The sequence below is a fragment of the Bos indicus x Bos taurus genome, chromosome 18, assembly GCF_003369695.1.
Source record: "Bos indicus x Bos taurus breed Angus x Brahman F1 hybrid chromosome 18, Bos_hybrid_MaternalHap_v2.0, whole genome shotgun sequence".
NCBI classification, from domain to species: domain Eukaryota; kingdom Metazoa; phylum Chordata; class Mammalia; order Artiodactyla; family Bovidae; genus Bos; species Bos indicus x Bos taurus.
Genome location: NC_040093.1, coordinates 40623767 through 40646525, shown reverse-complemented (window position 1 = coordinate 40646525; position 22759 = coordinate 40623767). Strand labels below are relative to the sequence as shown.

The window sequence follows — 22759 nt, the reverse complement described above, 5'->3', positions numbered from 1 at the left end:
ATGTCACCCAAAATACCTTCACTAAAAGATTATCTAAAGAATGTACTTCTCTCACCACGCAGCTCAGAAAATGCACAACGTTCTCCAAGTCCGCCATTACTACTACTATGTGTAATGTTTGTAAATTTGTACCTATTAAACAAGTTAGGACAGTGAGAAAAAAAAGAATGCAATTCAAAGAGGAAGAAAATGGTCCTAGAAGGAAGGCCTTAATCCCAAAAGGAAGAGATGGCGAACAAAGAAACTGGCCAATACAAATCTAGACAAACATTGTCTATATAAAAAACAACATCTAATTTGTGGTATTAAACATGACCATACTAAAGTCCTGGACAGCACGTAAGGAAGGAAGAAGGTTATTGTGGCTAAAAGTTCTAGGATCTATGGATAATTCTGCAGGCAAGTAAGCTATTTACTTTATGGTTTTGCTAAGTATTCCTGGTAAATTGCCAACTTAAGGCACAAAAGAACAGAAACAGAATACATAAATCCAAACTAATAGAAAAAAAGAGAATTAAAAATTTTACAATTATCATCAAAATTTTAATAAAAAGAACATAAGGAAAAGAGTTTTCAAGTAAAAAGACAAATAACATTAGATAGTAGAAACTGCAGAGTTCCTTGGTGGTCTAGTGGTTAGGATTCCAGGCTTTCACTGCCATTGTCCACATTCAATCCCTGGTCTGGGAACTGAGATCCTGCAAGTCACGTGGGATGACCAAAAAATTAATTTTAGAAAAGATAGTAGAAACTATACAAAAAAATCCTAGTACCTACCTTTAAAGAGAGTTTAACAGATGATTTCAAGTCAGCTATTTATGATTAACTAAAAACTTAACAGAAGCATAACAAACAACTTAGAAGATTTACAGTAAAGGAATGGAAAGAGTCAGCATAGCTAATACTAACCCAAAGAAGGCTGGAGCACCCATATTAAGAAAACAGACTTTAAAAACGAAAGTATTACAAGGGATAAGGAGGTTAGTTTATAATGAAACAAAGTTTAAATCACTACAAAGAAATAACAATCCCAAACATCTATGCTTCTAATTAAAGAGCTTAAAACTATATTCAATAGACTCTGAAGAAAAATCAAGAAATCATTACAATAATGGGAGATTTCAAAATACTCCCCTCAAGTACTAATAAAACAAGCAGACAAATACCTAAAGACACAGAAGATTTGAACAATACAATCCACAAGTTTGTTTTGTTGTACCTACATACAATCCAGAACAATCACATAACACAAATTCTCCTTAACTTGGAACATACACAAAAATTAATCTCAGGAAAAGGTCACAAAGCAAATCTAATTTCAAAAGAATTAGTACATACAAACCACAATGCAATTAAGGCAGAAATTTGCTGGATGGCATCACCGACTCAATGGACAAGACTTTGGGTGAACTCAGGGAGTTGGTGATGGACAGGGAGGCCTGGAGTGCTGTGATTCATGGGGTCGCAAAGAGTCGGACACAACTGAGCGACTGAACTGAACTGAAAGACTCATTGAAAGACTGAGGGCAGGAGGAGAAGGGGACGACAGAGGATGAGATGGTTGGATGGCATCAACTCAATGGACATGGGTTTGGGTGGATTCCGGGAGTTGGTGATGGACAGGGAGGCTTGGTGTGTTGCGATTCATGGGGTCACAAAGAGTAGGACACAACTGAGTGACTGAACTGAACTACCTCAGTATGTCTGGAAATTTTTTAAAATGTCTAAGTCATGAGTCAAGAAAGAAATCAAAATGGATATTTAAAAATACTTACTTGGAAACAGAAAATTGCATACAATGAAAGGTGAGGAAAAACTATAGTTTTCAATTCAGTTGCTCAGTCGTGTCCGACTCTTAAAGCGACCCCATAAATTGCAGCACACCAGGCCTCCCTATTCATCACCAACTCCCGGAGTTCACTCAAACTCACGTCCATCGAGTCGGTGATGCCATCCAGCCATCTCATCCTCTGTCGTCCGCTTCTCCTCCTGCCCCCAATCCCTCCCAGCATCAGAGTCTTTTCCAATGAGTCAACTCTGCATGAGGTGGCCAAATTACTGGAGTTTCAGCTTTAGCATCATACCTTCCAAAGAACACCCAGGACTGATCTCCTTTAGAATGGACTGGTTGGATCTTAGATGCCTATAACTGAAAAGAGCTGAAAATTAATTAGTTTGGTATCTGACAGTTGTTTGTAACAGAAATAATAAAAGTATAAGCTTGAGAAAGTAAAGAATATTTCAAAGAAGGAATGTAGAAGACATTAAAGAGCAAAAATAATAAAAACTAAATCCAAAAGGCCTTTGAAAAGGCTAATAAAACAGACTACCTTCTCAAGAAAATAGTCAAAATAAGAATAAAAGTACAACTCATCAATATTTGGGGTGAAAAGGGGACAAGAGCAGTTAGATAAATAAAGAATACTGACAATTTAGCTAATGCATTCGAAAAAAGACAAAATGAACAAATTCCCAGAAAATACAACTAAAAAAACTGATCAAAAAGATTTGGAGAAAGGTAGATAGTCCTATAGTCACAAAATAAAAAGAGGGGCCCAAAGTGATTTTATTGAGTTCTACAAAACCTTCACAAAAGAACACTACTATCTTATACAAAGTGCTCTAGAAAAGAGAAAAAGAAAGAACACTCCCTAAATCATTCTGTGAAGTTAGATTTAATTTTCACATCAAAATCAGATAAAGTGGGGGAAAAAGTACAGGCCAGTCTCAATCATGATGAAAACTGCAACAACCTATACAAAACATTAGCAAGCCAAATCCAGCAAAGTTTAAAAAAAAGAGAAAAAAATATATCACTGCAAGTTGGGTTTATCACCAGGAATGCAACATCAGAAAAATCTTTATTTTTTTCACTGTAACAGTAAAAAAGAAAAATTTATTTTATCAATTCAAAAGCAGGAAAAAACTGACAAGATTTAATAATTCATGGCTACAAAAAAAAAAAAAAAAAAAAAAAAAACCTCTTAAACTAGAAACAGAACTATAAATACCATCCTTAGCAGTGAAAAGTTATAAGCATTCGGTTTAAAATTAGACATAAAACAAGGATGTGCACAGTAATTGTTCTAGTATTTTGCTGGTGGTCCCAACCAGCTTAATAAGAAAAAGGAATTAAAAGGTATAAGGAAAAAACTCATCATTTAGTGACCTTCTACATAGAAATTTCAGAGAATTCACCAATAAATTATTACAGTTGATAAGAATTATCAGTAAAGTTAATAAAAGTTGGGTGGCTGGATACAAATATACTAAAATCAAATGCATTTTTATTTACCAGCAACAAAAAAAGATAAAATACCTAGGAATAAATCTAATCAAAGACATGTACACAATCTTTGAAAAAAACAACAAAACTCTTAAGACTTTACTGAATGACTTTAACTAAAGGAAACAAACAAATGTAGATATAAACCATGAATAAAGGCTCAAAAACATAAAGATCTGATTTCTCCATAAATTTATCAAGCAATTTAATAGCATTCAATAAAAATCCCAATAGGGACTGTTAAAGAACTTAAAACTACATCTAAAATTTATATAGAAGAATGAAGTGGCCAAAAATAAACAAGACATCCCTGAGAAGAATGTACCTTCTATCAAAAAAATAAGTTCTGAGGATATAATGTACATTATGATGACTATAGTTAATGATACAGTATTGTATATTTGAAAGCTGCTAAGAGTAGATCTTAGAGTTTTTCATCACAAGAAAAAAGTGTGTAACTATGTATGGTTGTGTAACTATGTCAACTAGACTTATCGTGGCCATCATTTCACTATATATACATATATATTATCAAATCATTATGTTGCATATTTGAAACTGTTATACATCAATTATAGACCAGTTTTTTAAAACCGACCATCTTAAAATTAAATATATTTGACCACTTTAAAATTAAAAAGATAAGCTATAAACTATAGAAAAAAAATGTTAAAAAAAAAAAAAAGCCTGTGAATTAGTAAGAAAATTACAAATAACTCAGTAAAAAAAAAAGACAATATAAATGAATAGATCTTTTAGGACAATGGGACACATGAATGGCAAACCAACATATAAAATGTCAACTACATTTGTTAGCAGGGGAATGCAAATTAAGACCATAAGGAGATACTATTTTATAAATCACTTTATTGCTGTATCTATGTTATCCCCTAGGGTAGCAACAAGCCACATGGAGTCATTTAACACTTAAAATGTGACTACTGTGGCTAGGGGACTGCATTTTAAATTTCTTTTAATTTTAATTAATTTAAATTTACAGAGCACTGGGACGACCCAGAGGGATGGTATGGGGAGGGAGGAGGGAGGAGGGTTCAGGATGGGGAACACATGTATACCTGTGGTGGATTCATTTTGATATTTGGCAAAACTAATACAATTATGTAAAGTTTAAAAATAAAATAAAATTAAAAAAAATAATAAATTTACATAGCCACAGGTAGTCAGGGGCTATCATACTGGACACATGACTCCAGAGAAACATGCACACATGTACAAAGTTTGTCCTTGGCCCATCAGCACCGTGTGTCCTAGTTCAAACATTCACTCACAGGAGAATGAACAAAGTTTGATATCTCAAATAATGTACTATTATACAGCAATGAAAGTGAATGAATTACAGCTGCACACACATATACACAAAACTGTTTTAGTCACAGAAACAATTTGAGCAAAAAGCCAAATTCACAGAAGATGGTGTACTGACAATGAAATCATTTTTAATAAAGTTCAAAAACAAACAAGTTATTACATGGTTCATGGATACCTACATAGGAAACCTACTAAGTAAAGAAAGACAAAAGAATGATGAACTAGACTAAGGAAAGTGGTGTGAGGATGACAAGGCAGGGAGACAGAACGGGGAAGAGCACAGAGGCAGACTCGGTATCACTAATGTTCTAGGTCTTAAAATGAGTGATGGGTTCACAGGTTCTTGTTTTATTACTATGCTTGCTTTTCTAGTGGCTCAGTCAGTAAATTGTCTGCCTGCAATGCGGGAGACCTGGGTTCAATCCCTGGGTCGGGAAGATTCTCTGGAGAAGGAAATGGCAACCCACTCCAGTACTCTTGCCTGGACAATCCCATGGATGGAGGAGCCTGGTAGGCTATAACCCATGGGGTCGCAAAGAGTCAGACACAACTGAGTGACTTCTCTCTCTTCATACACACATCAGGCATCAGACTTTCACTGAGCATTAGAGTCATCCACGAACTTAAAGACTCCCAGACCTCACTCCATACTGAGCCAGAATCAGTGTGAGGCAATCCACAGGATTAACAAACTCCCAGGTGACTCTAATAAACCCAAAGCTGGGTAGATTAGGAACACCTGCCCCAGGAGACTCATTTATTACCTTGCTGCACAAAACAACAATAAAGGATTATCTAATAAAAGGTGGTATAGAAGGACTAGGAGGGGCTTCCCTGGTGGCTCAGATGGTAAAGACCTGAGTTTGACCCTGGGTTGGGAAGATCCCCTGGAGGAAGGCATGGAAACCCATGTCAGTATTCTTGCCTGGAAAATCCCCATGGACAGAGGAGCCTGGGGGGTACAGTCCATGGGGTCGCAAAGAGCCAGACACAGCTGAGTGACTAAGCACAGCACAGCACAGCACAAGGACTAGGAGAGATACTTACAACACCCATTCTGCTAGAAGCAAGACACTGGAGACACTGACTGACTACCTAGAGAGCCCCCTCTTGGTGCAGCCCAGTACAACTGACCCAGGTCCAAATCCCCAAAGATACTGGACCAGGCAAGCAAGTTTATATGAAAAGTTGAAAGGAACAATCCATGGCTTGGGTAACTGGCCCTTTTCAGGCCTCTGATATGCCTCCCCTTTGCTGCTATGCCACGATGACATTTTTACATGTAAACAATGTTGCGAGCAATGTTTCCAGGAAACTGTTCCAGCATTTAGTGTTTTCCAAACCACAAAACTCCATCAATGCACTTTCTTCAAAACATGTGGCTGGCTGCCAAAATACCATATTGATTTTCCTAACAGACTGCACTTCAGCTTAGTATCATTTTACTTATAGTAGAGTTGATCAAATTGAAATGACCAAATTTAATCACTTTGGTGCCATTTCAGGGTTTGAAAGAAGAGGAACAAACAACAGACAACTTACCAAAACCTCTAGGAAGTGCTGCCACCCCACATCAAACAAGCAGAGTCCCAGCCAGGTGTGTAACCCTATCACAGCTGCCACCTTCTTACAGATCTCACAGCCTTTGACCCAGCTCTTCTCCCAGCCTGGGATGTTCCGCTCTCCTTGTCTGCCTGTTAAAGCCCTCATGCTGCTGCCTGCCAAGTCGCTTCAGTCATGTCCGACTCTGTGCGACCCCACAGACGGCAGCCCACCAGGCTCCCCCATCCCTGGGGTTCTCCAGGCAAGAACACTGGAGTAGGCTGCCATTTCCTTCATAGTCCTACCTAATCAGTCTCCTTTCTAATGCCTTCCTTAACTTCCCCAACACAAGTCACATATACCCACTCCAAGCAGTTATTCCTCCTCCCTGCTCTCATTCAGTTCAGTCGCTTCAGTCATGTCCGACTCTTTGTGACCCCATGAATCGCAGCATGCCAGGCCTCCACGTCCATCACCAACTCCCAGAGTTCACTCGGACTCACGTCCATCGAGTCAGTGATGCCATCCACCCATCTCATCCTCTCTCGTCCCCTTCTCCTCCTGCCTTCAATCTTTCCCAGCATCAGGGTCTTTTCCAATGAGTCAACTCTTCGCATGAGGTGGCCAAAGTACTGGAGTTTCAGCTTCAGCATCATTCCTTCCAATGAACACCCAGGACTGATCTCCTTTAGAATGGACTGGTTGGACCTCCTTGCAATCCAAGGGACTCTCAAGAGTCTTCTCCAACACCACAGTTCAAAAGCATCAATTCTTTGGCACTCGGCTTTCTTCACAGTCCAACTCTCACATCCATACATGACCACTGGAAAAACCATAGCCTTGACTAGACGGACCTTTGTTGGAAAAGTAATGTCTCTGCTTTTTAATATGCTATCCTCCCTGCTCTCAATACACCCTATATAAATCCTTCCACAGAACTTGCTACCTTGTTTGCCTAGAAACACAGATGCTCAAATGTTGAATTCCACCTCTCCTGTTACTTTTTGACTTTGGACAAAGGTTCTCAACCTCTGAGATTCTCAGTCTCTGTACTTCATAGACGAATAAAATATCACCTGCACTGAAAGTACTTAAGTGTCCAATGAAGAGTGGTTATTATGTTGAACGAACAGAGACACAAAGGTCAAAGGCGTCAGAAAACACCAAATCTGACAGGGGAGCGAGGGAGGGTCATCACCAAGCCTTGTGCTTAGGTAACTCTGTGCTGACTACCATTACTCTGGCATTTGGGGGCACACAGGCAGAGGGAGATTAAAGTCATGTAAATGAGGGCTGACCTCTTATGCTTCACAGCTCCTGCCAACAGCTTTGCCTGGGAGAACTTGTTCTTGGTTTCTATGGGTTTCACAGCTTTCTTCTCCACTTCCTTCTTGTTTTCTGAAGAAATTCCAACCTTGTTGAGATTACTGTGAGTTACAGGTTAAGGATCAAACTAAGCAAAAAGGAGAGCTATAGCAGGACAGGGATAAATCAAGACGTGGAAGGCACCTGTAACTCACAAGCACTTCAGCTCTGCCATGGAATGTTTGCCCTACTTATTTAAAAAACGCTCTCCCCAGACTTTTCTTTGAGTCCAGTGTTTAGTATTCTGTGTTTCCACTGCAGGGGGATAGATTCAATCCTTGGTTGGGGAACTAAGATTCCACATGCCAAGAAGCACTGCCAAAGGAAACAAAAACACCCCCCCGCCTTTATTCTGCCAGTCAAATCCAGCTGATTTAAAGAGAAATGAACATGACTAGGAGGAAGATGGCAAAGCAAGCCCAAAATAATACAGAGAAGCAATTTTTTTCCCTTTGATTCCCAAAGAAAATCCTGAGGATGACCAGAACACGTGCTATTACCAAAAACATGGCCAATATCATACTTGGGGAAAACAAAGATCCTGAAGAATCCAACAGAAAAAAGTGTAGCTTCCCTGACTGCAGAAAAATTACTTGCTTTTCCCCCTAAGGATAAAATAAAAATTTTGCAGAGTGTCCTATGACTAGTAGTATTCAGCTTTAGATATTATGAAGACTAACTCCTATTCTGCGGATGTAAGACAACATCAGAATCATCTTAAGGCTCATTTAAAAAACAGGGTCCCTCCCCTATCCCAAACCTACTTACTGAATGAGGACTTCCAGAGGCCCAGGAACCTGTATTAAACACTCTGAGGGTGATTTTAATGAGAAACTCCTGTGCATAGACAACACAAGGACTGAAAAACTGTTTAAAGGCATAAAACAACCAGTTCATTTGTTACATACTGTTTTCAAACTTGATTTCAATCTATGGCTCTCAAGGTTTGTCAATTTCTTTTGTTCTCTTCACCAACTCCCTCCTCTCCTTCCCTTTCATGCTCTCTCACAAGGTATTAGTCAATAAATAAGTACTGGAACATGGTGCAGTTCCTTACTTAAGATGCAGTGGTACCTTGCTGGAACAGCAGCGACATCTAGTGCTCAAGATATCCAAGACTATGTATTATCAGCCCAAAGGAGTGGAGGTGGGACTTTACGGTCTAAGCTATTCCTGTATGTTTGAACAATGGAAAAACTGGGTACCAGAAATTAGGAAATTTTAATTTCTAATTCTAGTGTCTAATTTTCAGACACTCAATTCTTGTGGGACCCAGTTATCTTAAACATTTGTAATATTCAACAGGGATTATACTTTATACTCAGCATTATTCTGAGTTTCATCTATTTAATGTTTTTAAGGTAATCATGGAAACTGATATGTTAATACTAAATGTTCTTTTTTTTTAGAATAAAAATGAAATAGAAATTTCATCTTTCTAGTACAGAATACCAAAATCCATGAGCATGCTGTGATTTTTACCTACAACTCCACTATTAAGAATAGAAACTTTCAAGTACAACAGAAAAAATTTAACAAAATCACACATTTATAATACCAAGACAAAGACAAAAACCAACATTTAACTTTTATTCTTCTTAAGTGAAGAAAAGCTCTCAACTTCTTTTTTGGTGGGCAGGGAGGGAGGTGGTAATATTTTTGATCCACATCCAAAGCCCAAGTCCTTTTTCCCCCTTAAGATCCTCTCCCCCTGAAATGTTTTAAATATACAAATACATTTCAAAAGTCTCAAGGAATAGACTACATGAAGCAGTTTTTAAAAGGTCACATCGTATTTGAACACACATATTAATAAATACTGTTCTAACCTAAAGAAAACAAAAGTTCTGTTTATACTGGCACAAACTGCAGCTTACTTGTATTCACCAGTATCACATTATAAAATATATCTTATACCAACCCAAGCAAAACCAAGAACCATCTCCTGATTTAGAGCTTTAATAAAAAGATGTCTAAACCTCAGTTCCTACCTCAACATGTCTCTGGCTACATGCATGCTTGGGATTAGCACATTATACATCAGTCGGTTGGAAGGCTTGCTTTGTCTTAGTTTTTCTAGACAGAACTTTAGCCTCTTCAATGTTGTACTGCAATGTTATCAGGACAGGAAAGTTTCTTTTACCTCAAGGCTGCCCTGTTCATCTTTCCCTTTGAACTGAAAACCCAAGGGCCTCTCATACTCATACCACACCAACAATACTCTCCAGAATGTTGCCTTGGGAGACACGGTCTTATTTGCTTGCCCGCCAAATTAAGCACATAAAACAAGGCATAATTCAAATGAAAATATATTTTTTCCTTAGAGGAAAAAGCTGGATGCATGAAACAATGCAGTACATATACCTGCCCATCTCTGCCAACATCAATGCATAATACCATCCTGGGGTCATGATGCAATAGAGTGGGGGAGGGAAGCTTCATAAGAATCAGCCTCAATTCTACAGTTGGGATGGAGGTGTAATTTTTTCTATCAACTTCTACCTTAGTGTTATACCAGAATTCCACTTGGAAAACAGAGACTGGCAGCCATGTCTTTCACTACCTGTTCAGAGCACGTTTTGTGGCAGCATGTTGCTACCTTATCTCAACCACCGTCAGTCACCTTGTCTTTAACCAAATTCCCGGGAATCTGTTCACATTTTCTCCTACATAACTCTTTAATGGGACCAACTGCACACACTCTGCAAAAAAAATACCAATTAGTGCTTACACACAGTCATAGCACCAATCTTAGAGGTAAAAAAGCCTGTTACCACACTAGTGAGGTTATTCAGCATATAAGCTTGAAATACTCAAATAAGCTTTCTCACAGGAGGAAGATGCTAAGGTGGCCTTTTAAACCTCTTCTACGAGTCATTCATTAATTTCTTCACACATATACCGAGAACCTACTATATATACCAAGGACTGGAGAAATCAGTGGTGATCAAGTCTTTGTTCTTATGGTGCTTACTTTATATTCCAGCAGTAAAGAGGCAAACAAACCTATAAGTATATAAAGAATTTCAGGTAGTGACATACTATTTTAAAAAATGACATTATAGTCAGTGATGGGGTGGCCGCAACTTTACATGGAGTGCTTGGGGAAGATCTCTATGAGGAAGGGTGCTGAGACCCAAGTGTCATGAAATGCAAGCCCTGTAAAATCTGAGGGCAGAGCATTCCAGGCTGAGGAAATAGCAAATACAAATGCCTTGAAATGGAATCAGAGCTCAGTATGAGAAGAACATAAAGACGGGCAGTAAGCTGGAGTGTAGTAAACAGGAACAAGAGTAGTTCAAGATACAACAGGGAGGTGAGTTGGCCTAAATCATGCAGAACCTTGTAGGACCTGGTTAAGAATGCAGATTTTAAGTCTAAATGCAACAGAAAGCCACTAGTGTTTGAAACAGGAAAGTTATATGATCCCACGTATGTTTTCAAAAGTTCCCCAGACTATCGTCTAGAGAATGGACTGGGAGGGAGAACAGAAGCAGAGACAATTAGATGGTCACGTAGTCCAGAGAAGGTCTACGACGACTGCAGTGGCAACAGACACACCAAGAGCTGCAAGATTTGGAGTACATTTTGGAGGTAGTTTGGCAGATACCAGAAAGAGATTTGGAGGGAGGTAGTATAGTGAAGGTAGGAGTAGTGAGGCGTGGAACTGAGAATTTTGATTCAGCCAAGTTACATTTGGGATGCTTAGTAAGACATGCAAGTGGATGCCAGAAAGATAACAGTGAGTCAAAGCAAAGTCCTCTTGGCTGCTTTCCCTACCCCTCTACGGAGACAGACCAGGCTGTATCTGTAGGGAAGGTCTGAGGACACAGGAGGGTTGCTAAAAATTTCCTTTAAAAAACCTAGAAGCCAGTTTCTCCCCTGGATGAGGTTTATTTCATCGCCCATCTGTTTCAGAGTCTAATCTCACAAGGCAAGAATACTGTGGTACTGACCATTAGGATTTAGGCCTTTAGTTAATCCTGAAGGATCTGGACTTTTGATTGCAACAGACTCTTGCACGCAACATAACTCTACATATCGCTGACAGTTATTCAGCATCACAGGAACACCACAGTTGAAAGGGAACTTAAAGATGACCAGGCAGAAGACCCTCATTCTATAATGAAAAAACTGAAATGCATAGATGTTGATGAGAAGCTGACACCTTACAGATTCCTAGCAAAGTACAAAGGATATTCTGTATTCCTTCAGTTCTTTCAGTTCTTCTTCTCTTCGCTGTTTTTCTATTAGCTCTTGCTGCCGAGAAACCTCATCAAGGAAGTTGGTCTCATCTTCATCTAAGCCTCTTACCATGTTTTCTGAGGAAATAATTAAACAAGGAACACTTAAAGCAGGCTAAAGGGAAAATACAGTCAAGATTTTTCCTTGTCCTATTTTTTAATAAACAGCAGATTGTTCAGGGGATTAGAAGAAAGAATTTGTAAACACCAAAGCTTTTGGATAGATAACATGGCATAAAATCAAAGCATCTCTCCCATTACTAGATGTTAGCATAAAATTTTAAATGGGTATACTGAGTTCTAAGCAAAAATGTTCAATGTGGTCTAGATGGTAGAAAGCTGTCTCTTTTCCACCAAATGAGCACCTAGAGACTAGATAATCAAGACAATTTCATGGCTGGTTAGAAAAAGTGTTGCACAAGGCAAAAGTGCACCAAAAAGGCCCTGCAGAGTCCCTCAGATGCTGTTTTTTCTGAAGCTTACTGAATTTGAACTGTTCTTCATACTCCTGCTGCTTCCTGTCTTTCTGTTCCTGTAGCCTTTCATACAGGGACCGAGGGTCATAAACCTCCTCTGGGCATTCTGAAAGAAAAGGGAGGGGAGAAAAATACATACTTTACAATCCATTCATATTATTTTGGAATCACAAAGGATTTAAAGATAAAGTCAAGTCTCTGCAAGATCTGAGGGCAAAGATAACACAAAAATAGTACAAAGTTCACAGCTTCCCTCTAGACCTCAGAAAGAAGCCAGCAGTTCTCAAAGCCAACTGTGAGTGTGAACAGGGCCCATGGACTGAGACAGCTAACTGGATGAGGGATCCACTCCAAACAAACCCTGCATGGTAGCAGCACTCTCAGCTATTCAGATCCTGGATCCACCTGAATAGCTAGAAGACCAGTGGAATCTTCTGGAATAGTGTGGTAGAGTGGAAAGGGTATGGATGTGCAGATCCTGGTCTGCTCCCAGCTATGGAGATCTTACATAGGTCCCTTCAGCCCCTCAGCCTCAGTTCTTCTACTCTAAAGTGATGTTAATAGGCTGCAGGGTTGTGAGGATTAAAGATCTGTGAGCCTATATACCTTCTGGATCTTCAGGTTTTCGAACTTTTTCCCATTCTTCTTGTCTCCTTTTGCGCCGTTCATCTAGCTCTGCCTCAGATACAAACCTCTTTTTGATAACAAGGTTACCATCATCCCCTCCATCCATAATGGAACAGTCTAAAAAACAAACAAACAAATTCAAGTGAGAACTGTAATTAAAATTCTGAAGAGACACAAGGAGATTGAACTCTGTCTCCCCTAAGCAATGGACTACCTCAAAACTTCCTTCAGCCTTAAACTGAGAAATCCTCAAGTAGTTTAACTCATAAGTCACTGACAAAAGCACAGGATTACATTTTCTTAAAGTATTATGTAGTTTTATCAACATCTATGCTTATCTACAAAGTCAGCAAGAGGACCTGGAATAATTCTAAGGTGGTGAATGGTGGAGCTGAGAATCAGCTGAGAGCACAAATTCATACTCTTACCCACTTAATCATACCCCTCCCCAAAAACCAGGGATCTTCCTTAAGAAGAAGGACATGTCAATTTCAGCTTTCTTCTTATATCAAATTCCAGTGCTGAGAATGTTCATGGAACATCTTCCTCTAGTGAAGACGAAAATGGAAACGGAGGAAATAAATCCAAACATGTAGAACAAAAGAATAGTCTTTGCCTAAAACCTACTATTGAAGTTTAGTTCATTGTAACAACACAGAAAAATTTTAAATTTACTAGAAAGAAAACCAAATCAATGGACACAAGTTGTTGCTCTTACCTAAAGCCTACAACCCTGGGCATTTCTGACTTAGCATTACTCAATGTCTCTAGCCAAAGGCCTATTCAGTTCAGTTCAGCTCAGTCTCTCAGTCGTGTCCGACTCTTGGCGACCCCATGAATTGCAGCATGCCAGGCCTCCCGGAGTTCACTCAGACTCACATCCATCGAGTCAGTGATGCCATCCACCCATCTCATCCTCTCTGGTCCCCTTCTCCTCTTGCCCCCAATCCCTCCCAGCATCAGAGTCTTTTCCAATGAGTCAACTCTTCACATGAGGTGGCCAAAGTACTGGAGTTTCAGCTTTAGCATCATTCCTTCCAAAGAAATCCCAGGGTTGATCTCCTTCAGAACCGACTGGTTGGATCTCCCTGCAGTCCAAGGGACTCTCAAGAGTCTTCTCCAACACCACAGTTCAAAAGCATCAATTCTTCGGCGCTCAGCTTTCTTCACAGTCCAACTCTCACATCCATACATGACCACAGGAAAAACCACAGCCTTGACTAGACGAACCTTTGTGGTAATGTCTCTGCTTTTGAATATGTTATCTAGGTTGGTCATAACTTTCCTTCCAAGGAGTAAGCATCTTTTAATTTCATGGCTGTAGTCACCATCTGCAGTGATTTTGGAGCCCCCAAAAATAAAGTCTGACACTGTTTCCACTGTTTCCACATCTATTTCCCATGAAGTGATGGGACCAGATGCCATGATCTTCGTTTTCTGAATGTTGAGCTTTAAGCCAACTTTTTCACTCTCCACTTTCACTTTCTGCCGTAAGGGTGGTGTCATCTGCATATCTGAGGTTATTGATATTTCTCCTGGCAATATTGATTCCAGCTTGTGCTTTTTCCAGCCCACAGTTTCTCATGATGTACTCTGCATATAAGTTAAATAAGCAGGGTGACAATATACAGCCTTGACGAACTCCTTTTCCTATTTGGAACCAGTCTGTTGTTCCATGTCCAGTTCTAACTGTTGCTTCCTGATCTGCATATAGGTTTCTCAAGAGGCAGGTCAGGTGGTCTGGTATTCCCATCTCTTTCAGAATTTTCCACAGTTAATTGTGATCCACACAGTCAAAGGCTTTGGCATAGTCAATGAAGCAGAAATAGATGTTTTTCTGGACCTCTCTTGCTTTTTCTATGATCCAGCGGACGTTGGCAATTTGATCTCTGGTTCCTCTGCCTTTTCTAAAACCAGCTTGAACATCTGGATGTTCACCGTTCACGTATTGCTGAAGCCTGGCTTGCAGAATTTTGAGCGTTACTTTACTAGAGTGTGAGATGAGTGCAATTGTGCGGTAGTTTGAGCATTCTTTGGCATTGCCTTTCTTTGTGATTGGAATGAAAACCGACCTTTTCCAGTCCTGTGGCCACTGCTGAGTTTTCCAAATTTGCTGGCATATTGAGTGCAGCACTTTCACAGCATCATCTTTCAGGATTTGAAATATCTCAACTGGAATTCCATCACCTCCACTAGCTTTGTTTGTAGTGATGCTTTCTAAGGCCCACTTGACTTCACATTCCAGGATGTCTGGCTCTAGGTAAGCGATCATAGCATCGTGATTATCTTGGTCGTGAAGATCTTTTTTGTGCCGTTCTTCTGTGTATTCTTGCCACCTCTTCTTAATATCTTCTGCTTCTGTTAGGTCCATACCATTTCTGTCCTTTATCGAGCCCATCTTTGCATGAAATGTTCCCTTGATATCTCTAATTTTCTTGAAGAGATCTCTAGTCTTTCCCATTCTGTTGTTTTCCTCTATTTCTTTGCATTGATCGCTAAAGAAGGCTTTCTTATCTCTTCTTGCTATTCTTTGGAACTCTGCATTCAGATGCTTATATCTTTCCTTTTTTCCTTTGCTTTTTGCTTCTCTTCTTTTCACAGCTATTTTTAAGGCCTCCCCAGACAGCCATTTTGCTTTTTTGCATTTCTTTTCCATGAAGATGGTCTTGATCCCTGTCTCCTGTACAATGTTATGAACCTCAGTCCATAGTTCATCAGGCACTCTATCAGATCTAGTCCCTTAAATCTATTTCTCACTTCCACTGTATAATCATAAGGGATTTGATTTAGGTCATACCTGAATGGCCTAGTGGTTTTCCCTACTTTCTTCAATTTAAGTCTGAATTTGGCAATAAGGAGTTCATGATCTGAGCCACAGTCAGCTCCTGGTCTTGTTTTTGCCTATTACAGAGAGAACTGTTCCGTCTCTGTGACCATGCCAAAAATTCCCAAGTTTTGCAGAACGACCTCTTATGGAACAAGGGCCAACATTTTAAATGTTTCTGGCAGAGAAACATCAAAAATGTAGAACTTTAGTGGATGGAAGAGACAATTTAGACCCTCACTGTCCTCTTTCTCAGCTGTAGCTCTCCTTTCTCATCCTATATTGGCTGTCTGGTTTCCTCCTCTCACCCTTATTTACTGGGAAATAATTCAGAATGTGATGGGTCCTCATAGCCCACCTCAAACAATTCTACATCTGGCAACAGAACCCACCATTCATACCCAGGAGATTTTCATCCAACCCATACTTTAAAACTGCACTCCCTTCAGGCAGCTGACTCTCTCTGAGCAGATCTGACTAGCTCGATAGTTATTCCTTAAACTGAACTGAAATCTCTCTTCCTATAAATTCCACAGATAGGTTGAATCCACTGGGACTACAAAAAAGAAGCCAAATCCCTTTTTCAACACGACAATGCTTCAGCTGTTTGAAAACAACTCCCACTTTCCTCCTAATTTGTCACTTTTCTAGGTCAAACATTCCTAGTTCCTTTAATCTTATAAAACCATGAAAAAACTGTCTCAAAACAGTAACCTTAAACTGTTATGATTTAAACCTGGGAAAGCAATATTAGGATATGGTAATACAACTGGCATGCCATTGAATCCATCTCTTTACTCTTGTTACACTTAAAAAAATACAAGTATTAAAAGAACTCTTCTTACAGTTCAAAATAAAAATCTTGAATCTTACATGCTTCCATCCAAGTAAGAATTCAGACTCAAGATTTATACTTATAATGCAAAACTAAGGAAGTAAAGCCATCTATTTAATTTTCATAGCCTGTTGAGTTTTTGGATAAAGAAGAATTCATTTGACTTCAAAAAAAATGAATTTGACTTTAAAAAATAATTCATTTGACTTAAAAAAAAAAATCCCTGAAACTCAAGGGTCAGAGCCTTTAAGATACTTGTAAACAAAGGTTTGAATTTGAAATAGAGACTCTTAGAGAATAAGAATTTTCCCAACATTTATCAATTACTTTTGGAAAAAGACAAATTTATGGGATTCCAAGACATTCTTACTCTCCTTTTCATCTTTTTCTCCAGTGTTAGAACTGAACTTTTACCCAAAGAGTTTGCCCTGTGCTATTTCCCCATCTTTCACATGTAGGACTAAGTCAAGAATCACAGTTGGTTAATGAAAAAGAAAACAAGGTAGAAGCATGTTTTAAAAAGGAAATTTAAAGACAATGGGTTTATACTTTGACAAAAAAATTCTTTCAATGCGTTGGTTTCCTGAGAAAAGTCGCACTATCAAAACTAATGTGCACTTGTAAAAATCTGTTCTTTAAACCTAACATAATCCCGACATTCCCTCATTCCCAAAATAAAACTAGATGGCCATGCCTAATTATAAAACATTTCTGTGAATTTAAAAGGACCAACACTAAACACAGACTGCTTCATCCATCTCTTTCTTCCATTTGCACATCTCCTATAGGTCGTCATTCCCTGGCCCTTCAACCACTATTCCCTTCTGGCCTGCAATGCCACCAGTGGCCCTCTGGTTAATGAATTTTCTATATTAGGAGAGGTCAAAGGACAGAAACACAAGCTGGAATCAAGACTGCCGGGAGAAATATCAATAACCTCAGATATGCAGATGACACCACCCTTATGGCAGAAAGTGAAGAGGAACTCAAAAGCCTCTTGATGAAAGTGAAAGAGGAGAGTGAAAAAGTTGGCTTAAAGCTCAACATTCAGAAAACGAAGACCATAGCATCTGGTCCCATCACTTCATGGGAAATAGATGGGGCAACAGTGGAAACAGTGTCAGACTTTATTTTTGGGGGGCTCCAAAATCACTGCAGATGGTGACTGCAGCCATGAAATTAAAAGATGCTTAGTCCTTGGAAGGAAAGTTATGACCAACCTAGATAACATATTCAAAAGCAGAGACATTATTTGGCCACAAAGGTTCGTCTAGTCAAGGCTATGGTTTTTCCTGTGGTCATGTATGGATGTGAGAGTTGGACTGTGAAGAAAGCTGAGCACCGAAGAATTGATGCTTTTGAACTGTGGTGTTGGAGAAGACTCTTGAGAGTCCCTTGGACTGCAAGGAGATCCAACCAGTCAGTTCTGAAGGAGATCAGCCCTGGGATTTCTTTGGAAGAAATGATGCTAAAGCTGAAACTCCAGTACTTTGGCCACCTCATGTGAAGAGCTGACTCATTGGAAAAGACTCTGATGCTGGGAGGTATTGGGGGTAGGAGGAAAAGGGGATGACAGAGGATGAGATGGCTGGATGGCATCACTGACTCTATGGACATGAGTCTGGGTGAACTCCGGGAGTTGGTGATGGACAGGGAGGCCTGGCGTGCTGCGATTCATGGGGTCGCCAAGAGTCGGACACAACTGAGCAACTGAACTGAACTGAAGGACAGAAAATGTTTATGAACAACAAGTGGTCATACTCCTCGGTATGCTAGATAATATTCAGAATATTCCTTCTCCAGCAGTATTCAGAATTTCCCTATCAATAAATACTACCAAGAAGCCAGCTTAACTTCAGACACTTTTCATGACAACCTAATCTAACTCAACGAACATATAACAGATACCTTCTGTTGAAGTCTCCTTACAGGAGGGAAAACAGGTAATGAGGAGTATAGATTCTGAGATCAAGAGACCTTGGTTCTGCCACTTGTAAGTTGTTATGATTTGGGGCAAGTCATTTAACTCATCTAAGCCTTAGTTTCCTAATCCACAGATTGCACTCATCAATGGAGATTAAGAGAGTACTGCACAACATAAAGCTTTTGTGAGATAAACTAGATAATTCATATAAAGCAGTTAGCACAGTGTTTGGGACCTGCTTAAAAATGCTTTAAAAGGTCTGTCATTATTGCAAAGAGCTATGCTGAGCTCTGGTTATGGGAGTGAAAGAAATATACTACCCTATGCTCAAGGAGTGTAGGAGAAATAAATCAGTGACATAAACAACCATGATAAGTGAAGTGGGAAAGGGACCAGATGAAACTGAGGGAAATCAGGAAAAGCTTCCATGTATACGTATTTGGTAATTATATAATTCCCCTTTACCATAGTTATTTTATTATTAATTCAACTTAAATAAACTCAACATCAGGCTGAATGCTGAACTCTGTGTCCAGCATTGTGCAAATTCTATGGGGGTGCATAAAGAAAATAAACTTTAAAGAGCTAGTACTCTTGTATTAGTTCCTAACAGGTAAACAGTGAATGTAATGAATTACCAAAGTAAATAGTACAGCTAAGAGGCAGTAATGAAGGGCACAAACAGGGATCAACCCAGTTTCCCAAGCTGAAAACCTGGACATATACTTAAGACTCTTTTTTCCTTATTCCCTTACATCCCACTAGTCACCAAGTTCTGTTGTTTCTACTTCACAATGATCTCTCTTTAATTCATCCTTTCCTTTCTAATCTCTTCTTTTCAGGGCCTCATCTTGCATAAACTACTCTAAGAGCATTCTATTAAGACTCTCTGTTTCTCCTCTGGCCCCCATTCCAGCTATTTCTAATTCTACTACAGCATTTATTCATTGTGTTTTATCACTTAGAACTATTCCAACAGCTCTTTGTATCCACAGTGCTTATTAGCACAGTGTCTGATATATATTAAATATATAAGAAATACTTACTGGATAAACCAACCAGGGAGAGAATTTGAAGAATTTAAGCAGAGAGGAATGCTCTCACATACATATTCTTAGATACTGTCCAATGTAAATTATAGAAAATAATAGTCATCAAATAAGTATTCACTAATGTGTCTTTGTCCCATAGGGAATTCTATTCAAACATCATACAACTTGTGCAATAGGAAACACAGGACCAAAGATTACATCACCTTGCTATATTAGATAACTGACATCTTCTTCAAGAATAACTCTTGCTACTTACTTTCCTTTAATTTCAGCTAACTAAAAAAAAAAAAAATCTCATACTAAAAATTTCTTAGACAAAGCATTTTTCTCCAAAGAGTCCAACATTCATTAGCTGTTTATTTTGCAACAGAAAGGTGATTTCTACCCTCAACTTATTTACCTTCTCCCAGAAGTAGAGAAATCAGAAACTAAAGTGTTTATTTCTAATTCCTACAGCTTACCTAAATTTTCACAAGTCTCTTATTCTCTTTTGTTAGAATAATTAAAAACAAAACACAAATAAACAAAAGCCCAGAGATCTGGGGATTTAATGATAAAAATTCATTTAGGGATGAAGAAGATTTACATTGAGAATGCTTATTTTGTCCTTATTGTATTTAATTTTAGAAAGAATAACTGTGCCAACTTTTCTTTACTCTCATAGCATTTTTTATGGTGATTCAAGTTCAATTATCAAATTAAACATTATAGTATTTTTAAAAGGATTCTATAAGTTCTTCAAATAGAGAATTCATGGAAATCCAAAACCATACCAAAATCACTTTGTCCCTACTTAAAAGTTTCAAGCTGATGCAAATTTTCAAATTTGCTTGACAGCCAAACAATGTTCTTATATTTCAAGCTGAAATAAATGTTAAACACTGCACTACTGTGTTTGTACTGGAGATTATAGTATTTAATTTCCAGACTGGTGAGACAGAATGGGTTTATGCACAGCATGCTATATAAGTTTCAAGAAACTAAACTTACATTGCTGCTCCCAAGATAATTACCATTGCTGACATGAAAATTATTCCATTTAGCTCATGCCATGATGCAAGTACATGAGATCTGGTTTCCTCTGGAATTGAATTTTGTGATGGCACACTACTTAAGTGTTTACATCACTGACCACCATACCCTCCTAACTTCTAACATTAGATACACTGTACTTGTAAAAATACACCAGGGCAGATCAGATCTCTGTGTCACAATGTTCTAACATTTCCCCAAAAGGAGCAAAAACAATAGGCCAATCCACATTTTTTCTGTTAGTAAATATACTTAAGTACTGCTCTTCCAACATTATCCTGATGTTCAAGTCACGTGAGATTTTAAAATGTAGGACAGAAACTAAGGAATTTGGCAAACTAAAAATCATTCTAGAAAAGACTGCTTTCTGGCCAGAAGGCACTTCTATCAAGCTACAGTAATTTAAGTCAAGCCAACTTTCCCTATAAAACTTCAGAGCATGACAACTACTAACAGAGAACAGTCTGTTAGCACTTATTACTAGAAAAAGTAATTCTCAGTCACTCTTCTAACACTGAGGCTTATTTAACCTATTCCACTAGCAAAGAGGACTGAAAGAATCTAAAAATGAGGGCACAGCATTAGTAAATGCAATTCATATGTACAATGTTTACTATAAACAGCAATTTGAAGTAACCTCCTCTTTTTGCAAGACATCTAGAAAACACATACCATGTATTCTTCCACAGCATAAGAACAGTTTCATCATATGTACATTTACCTTGAATTTATCTACTGATAGATCCACTGGAAGAAAAAAAGGTAACAATATTGGTTCCCTTAGCTGATCCTCAACTCCCCAACTCATGCGTGCCTCTCAGAGTGTAAGCCCTTCCCTCACTATATGTAATTCTAATATGAGCTATATTTTTTACAAACAGTGATTCTTAAATGTGAACCAACTACTTTATCTAAAACTCAAAGGAAAAAAATAGCATCTGTTTCAAAGCTGGAGAAAAATCTGGCCATGTTGGAATTTTGCTACACTGGTATACCTATACCCAACATGGTGCCTCCCTAATAGATTTCGGAGGATAGCTTTGGCTACACATTAGTTTACCATCTGGGATGACTTTCACCTCAGTCCAGTCGCTCAGTCATGTCCGACTCTCTGCAACCCCATGGACTGCAGCACGCCAGGCCTCCCTGTCCATCACCAACTCCTGGAGTTTACTCAAACTCATGTTCATTGTGTAGGTGATGCCATCCAACCATCTCATCCTGTCGTCCCCTTCTCCTCCTGCCCTCAATTCTTTCCCAGCATCAGGGTCTTTTCCAATGAGTCAGTTCTTCACATCAGGTTGCCACCGAAGTATTGTGGAGTTTCAGCTTCAGCATCAGTCCTTCCAATGAATATTCAGGACTGATTTCCTTTACAATGGACTGGTTGGATCTTCTTGCTGACCAAGGGACTCTCAAGAGTCTTCTCCAACACCACAGTTCAAAAGCATCCATTCTTCGGCGCTCAGCTTTCTTTATAGTCCAACTCTCACATCCATACATGACTACTGGAAAAACCATAGCTTTGACTAGATGGACCTTTGTTGGCACAATAATTAACATGCTGTCTAGGTTGGTCATAACTTTTCTTCCAACGAGCAAGCATCTTTTAATTTCACAGCTGCAGTCACCCTCTGCAGTGATTTTGGAGCCCCCAAAAATAAAGTCTCTCATTGTTTTCATTTTTCCCCCATCTATTAGACACAAAGTAATGGGACCAGATGCCATGATCTTAGTTTTCTGAATGTTGAGTCTTAAGCCAACTTTTTCACTCTCCTCTTTCACTTTCATTAAGAGACTCTTTAGTTCTTTGCTTCCTGCCATAAGGGTGGTGTCACCTGCATATCTTGAGGTTATTGATATTTTCCCCAGTAATCTTGATCCCAGCTAGTGCTTCATCCAGCCTGGCACTTCGCATGATGTTCTCTGCATGTAAGTTAAATAAGCAGGGTGACGATATGCAGCCTTGACGTACCCCTTTCCCAATCTGGAACCAGTCTGTTGTTTCATGTCCAGTTCTAACTGTTGTTTCTTGACCTGCTTACAGATTTCTCAGGAGGCAGGTAAGGCGGTTTAGTATTCCCGTGTCTTTAAGAATTTTCCACAGTTTGTTGTGAGGATAGCTTTGACTACACACTATTTTACCATCTGAGTGGACTTTGGAACCTAATCCACACTAAATTATACTCTCTCTCACCCCCACCTTCCAAGCTTTATGGATCT

General features: G+C 39.0%; 1 protein-coding gene across 3 annotated transcripts in view; it reads right to left on the bottom strand.

The window, feature by feature from the left end:
• Positions 1–22759, bottom strand: part of FAM192A (family with sequence similarity 192 member A) — a 40810-nt gene that overhangs the window by 14350 nt on the left and 3701 nt on the right. For 2 of the 3 annotated variants that reach the window (XM_027516484.1, XM_027516485.1), the window contains exons 2-5: positions 12849–12986; positions 12250–12348; positions 11723–11844; positions 7456–7586 (exon numbers count right to left, since the gene is read on the bottom strand). In XM_027516484.1, the coding sequence (XP_027372285.1) occupies positions 7456–7586; positions 11723–11844; positions 12250–12348; positions 12849–12975 (479 nt within the window). In that variant the 5' untranslated portion in view covers positions 12976–12986. Of the gene's footprint in view, positions 1–7455; positions 7587–11722; positions 11845–12249; positions 12349–12848; positions 12987–22511; positions 22535–22759 lie in introns of those variants that run through there. The other variant, XM_027516486.1, reaches the window with a different exon arrangement.